Consider the following 4,807-nt stretch of genomic DNA (forward strand, 5'->3'; position numbering starts at 1 on the left):
ATTTTTTAATGAAATTGTTTAATCTTGTGAAATTGTTTCATATAATACTTTTTTTTGATGAAGTTGTTTCATATATGGTTGTGAAATTGTTTCATATAATACTTTTTTTTGATGAAGTTGTTTCATATATGGTTGTGAAATTGTTTCATATAATATTTAATGAAACTGTTTCATGTATTTCTCTAAAATTAATGAAATTGTTTCATGTATTTCTCTAAAATTAAAATAATGAAGATGATAATATCTATGATTCATCCTCCACAATAAAAATGATTAATTAACTTCTCATAATTACAAAAAAAATAAACAAAATGAAAAATTGTGATTGATTAAATGAAGTTTGCACGGTTTGTACAAATTGAGTGGTTTGCATTTGATCGTTCCCCTATATATATATATATATATATATATATATATATATATATAATTAGTTGTAAAGTAGTTGTTGGCAGGCGATTGTAGACTATTTTGGGAAATGATTTATAATTTGAAAGTCTAACACCATTAATCACGGTCGAAGGTCCAAGCCACTGCATGTTAAAACCCCGAGGTTTCTCATATGGCTTTCCTCATTGTCCTTCATTTAGCATGGCATGTATCATTCATTCCTAGGCTTCTATAAATCTTAAGAACCGCAAAAACCTATCATCCCTATTCACAACAACTAATTAATTCCAATGTACTATATCTACATATATAAACCAAACTAAACACCCTTTGCAGCTCTCACTCGAAACGAACTAGGGTCTTGGTGTAAGAACTCGCTCGTAAAAGATTTAGTATTTTTCATGATCATATATAGCAAGCATATATATATATATATATATATATGTATATATTAACACAAGTTCTCTCTAGGTTAGTTGATAGCAAAGAACTTATGTATACAACACAACTTTTTATGTTTTACATATATAATGCATGAATACCCTATCTATGGCATACTATATTATATATCGTACCAACTGGCAGTACCATTTTTCTACTGGATGAAGTAACCGAGGAATATAATGTACCAATTACCATATCTAGCTATAGCTGTACATCATAATTCATAAAGATGATTCTTATTTGCAGCACTTCATGTTTCTTTCTCTAAAATAGACCACGAACCATGGCACCTAGCCCCACAGGGAGTAGTGACTAGTTAAGTCATTGGGTGCAGGAATGGTGCCATTGGTTTGGAGACTGAAGGACGTTTCCGTGGACCGATCTACTCTCATGGCCATGGACGTATTTGAGGATAATAATGTTCCATTCGAAACACAAGATTCCTACCCAAATAATTGTAACTTAACTAAAGAGATCGACTTATCCATTACATTACTCTATCCAAGAACTTCTGGATCATAAGTCAGAGATGACATAATCCAAGAACAAGAGATTTGGAACCAGCAGCGAGTAGAGGAGTTGCACTAGTAGATCTATACATATATATGAATACCAACCTCTAAACAAAAATGTACACTTGTTTCTTGGATTGCAACTGAACATGCATGCTATCATCACTTTCCTTCTGTTCAAATTGGTAAGCTACCAACCAGTTCAAGACTCCATGCATCAACTGCCCATTTGGCTCAGCAAGCTGCTCAAAGATCTAGCCTTCACCACCCCAAGCTTCTTCTTTTTACTGAATATCTTCATTCCCTCCACAGATGACTTTGATTCCTCCTCCCATCCTTTCAGTTCTTCCTCATCATCATCATCTTCAAGCTCGTGATGGTCTGTCGATATCATTTCAACTTCTTTATCTTGCCTTTCTTTAGTGATCACTTGTTCTTTCAGTGCAACCTTTTGTGCCCGGCCACGAACACTGGTCATGCTTCTAAGTCTTCCTTTGCCTAAATGATGCTCACATAACGAGTATCCAACAAGGGTTTGTTGGCAGCACCTCCATCCCCTTCCGTTTACTCGACTACACCTTGATCCTTCCATTATCACATTCCCTCTCTTCCCATTCTTGTTCTTCTTCTTTGGACAAGTTGCACTCACCTCCGGTTTTGCAACACATTTATCGTTCTTCGTTGTCTTTGGATTCATTGTTTCCTCAACGATTTCATGATCTTCCTCAACATCATGGTTCACTTTTTTCCCAAAGCTCCCTCTTCTCTTCTTTATTGGAATCAGCCTATCTCCTTCAAGCCATCCTTTCAACACTATAGATACAAAACAACTGAATCACACACGCAAAAACAACCAAACACACACACACACAGTGGACATACCAAGACTTGCAGTTGTTGGTGGTGAAGGAGTACTGGCACGACTGCTTGCTTCTGGACACAAGATGCTTTCTTTCCTAGAAACAAGCAAGAACAAGAAGAAAAAGATCCAGTACAATTCAAAACAAGAAACTGTTGTGTGTGTGTGTGTGTGTGTGTGGTTATTTGGATTGCTAAAATAAAAGTGAGAACAAAGAAAAGATAAATAAGATAAGAGCAGTAGTAGTGCAAAGATGGATGAACATTGTAGCTGGGGACCAGCTTTCATGCTAACATGCACCACATGAGTGCAATTTTTAGGATTAGGATGGTACATATGGTTGGCTCTCTAACCTGATATAAAAACACCATTCTACAGTGTTTTTGCACTTCCAGCAATTATTTTTCTTTCTATTTTTTTCGGTTTATTAAATAAATTAAATATCAATTTTTTTGCTTCTTGGTGTAAAATATTTATGGGTTTGTTCTTAAAAGGATTTACAATCTGTTTTCAGGTGAACATCATCCATGGAGGAAGAAGAAAAAATGGAGGGGGGGGGGGGGAGTTGGGGTCTTGTTATCTCTTACCTGCCAGCATCATGAGTCTTGATTACTTCTATCTTGCTCTCAGATTCCATCTCCTCCAAGATTAAAAAGAAAATCAAAAATCAAGATATATAGATACAAGATCTGTGTATATATATAGATATTCATATACACACAATTATATGTACGTATTGAGCAGTTATGGTGCAGTTCCTATTTGTGAAAATGAAGTACCTTATGAGTAAAAGCGATAGCCTCTTTTTCCTTCCTGCCGGCACCGGAGGAAACCAAAGTGGACGGTTCAACTCCGATCTGAATGGTGTGATCGGAGGAGCGCGGCGGAAGAGGGAAGCGACAATGATTTGGTGGATGATCGGAAGGCTGGGACTGGGTATCATCATAAAGAACATGTAGATTCCCATTTGGGTGCACTTGTTGATGTTGCACCAGCAGTAGCGGTGGATGGTGGTAGTGATGGTGGTCTCCGCCGTGAGGATCCAACGATCCAGACACAGCAGCAGCTGCGGAAAGAGACAAGAAACGCTTCCTGATCCGCATATGCGTGTGTGTGTTGCGCTCAATAAAACCAAGAAGACCAAAGAAGAAGAAGAAGAAGAAATGGCTGTAAATCTTCCTCTCTCTCTCTCTGGCTTTTATTTGTTGCACCACCACACACGCACAAACAGAGGTTTTGGTGTGTGGCACGTGGGGGGTTGGTTTGGCACGTGCGGAGGCGGACCGGTCCGAGGAGGAGGGGGGGGGGGGTGACCGGCAACTGGGGGGGACAGGGTGGTGAAGTGGGTTGAGTAGTTTTATCGCTTTACAACTTTTTATTCATAAAAATGAAATTCGTGGGTCCCACTTTTAACAACGACCAATATACTTTGGACTACAGGTCCATGTAAGGATGCTTGTCTTTGGACCGGTTTAGTCTGACCCCGGTTTGCTATATTTTGCGATTCAGACCGGTTCTTTTTTGCTTTTTTTTTATGATTATTTATACTATATTATAAAATATTTAAAAAAACTTTTTAAAACTATTTTTTATGTATAAATTATTGTTTATTGATTCATATTACTTAAATATTATAAATAAATTGCGCATAAGTATAACTTATTAAACCCTCATTTAAGTTCGTGTAACTAACTGCATAAGAAAACTAAGGTGGTGTTTTGTTCATATATTTGTGAAGAAATCTAATGGAATTGAAATGTTGAATTTCTTTGACCACATTTCATTCTGTTGTTTGGTTCGTTTTTTTTACCAGAAGGAATATCTAAATTCCATGAACGAAAGATTTTGACATTCCATGAGTTATATGTGGTACTTTAAAGGAATATAATTTAACATTTTTATAATTCCAAAAATACCCTCTAACCCCAAATATACCCTAATCTATTTCACAAATCACAGTCGACGCCCTCCATCGTCTTCATCTCGTCTTCTCCATTGCCACACCAACGTCTTCATCTCCTCTTCTCCATTGCCACACCAGCGTCTTCATCTCCTCTTCTCCATTGTCACACCATCGGTTCGATTTCGTCTTCTCCATCTCGTCTTCTCTGTTTATTGATTCGATTTTGGTTCGGTTTCTATTTGATTTATGTTTGATTTCGTCTTCTCCAACTCGTCTTTTGTTTGTTGTTCGATTTAGCTTCGATTTCTATTTGAATTATTGGATATATCTACTATCATCTAATTTCGTTTGTGCAATGACGGTGAGAGTGTGACTGCAACGACGACTAGGAGCGTCGTCTTCTGTGTCCCAATAAGTCTCCAATGGATGATAGGCTGGAGTTGGTTGTAGCCACTGCTTAGAACCCATCAAAACCAAAAAAACCCAATTCCTACCGAATCCAATATCATTACAAAACTAGTGACAATTATAAGCATCCACAAATATCCCCTCAATTCGTAATGATTGAAGTAATAATAAGAACAATGGCGAAAAGCGGTTACATCAAAAATCACCTCCATGCCATGACGGTGAATATGAATTTGATTACAGCTTGTATGCAACTTAGATTGCCTTGCAGACACATATAAGAACATAAACGAA

General features: G+C 37.2%; 1 protein-coding gene across 1 annotated transcript; it reads right to left on the reverse strand.

Moving 5' to 3' along the window:
- Nucleotides 1-1,293: 1,293 nt before the first annotated feature.
- LOC112518455 lies at nt 1,294-3,367 on the reverse strand. Its single transcript, XM_025126156.1, has 4 exons — nt 2,982-3,367; nt 2,790-2,842; nt 2,226-2,299; nt 1,294-2,156 (listed from the first exon to the last, which is right to left on the reverse strand). Exons 1-4 carry the CDS (start codon nt 3,303-3,305, stop codon nt 1,561-1,563), a joined length of 1,047 nt encoding a protein of 348 aa, XP_024981924.1. The 5' UTR covers nt 3,306-3,367; the 3' UTR covers nt 1,294-1,560.
- Nucleotides 3,368-4,807: the final 1,440 nt, after the last annotated feature.

This window comes from Cynara cardunculus (assembly GCF_001531365.2).
Source record: "Cynara cardunculus var. scolymus isolate 2C chromosome LG 9, CcrdV1, whole genome shotgun sequence".
Classification (NCBI taxonomy): domain Eukaryota; kingdom Viridiplantae; phylum Streptophyta; class Magnoliopsida; order Asterales; family Asteraceae; genus Cynara; species Cynara cardunculus.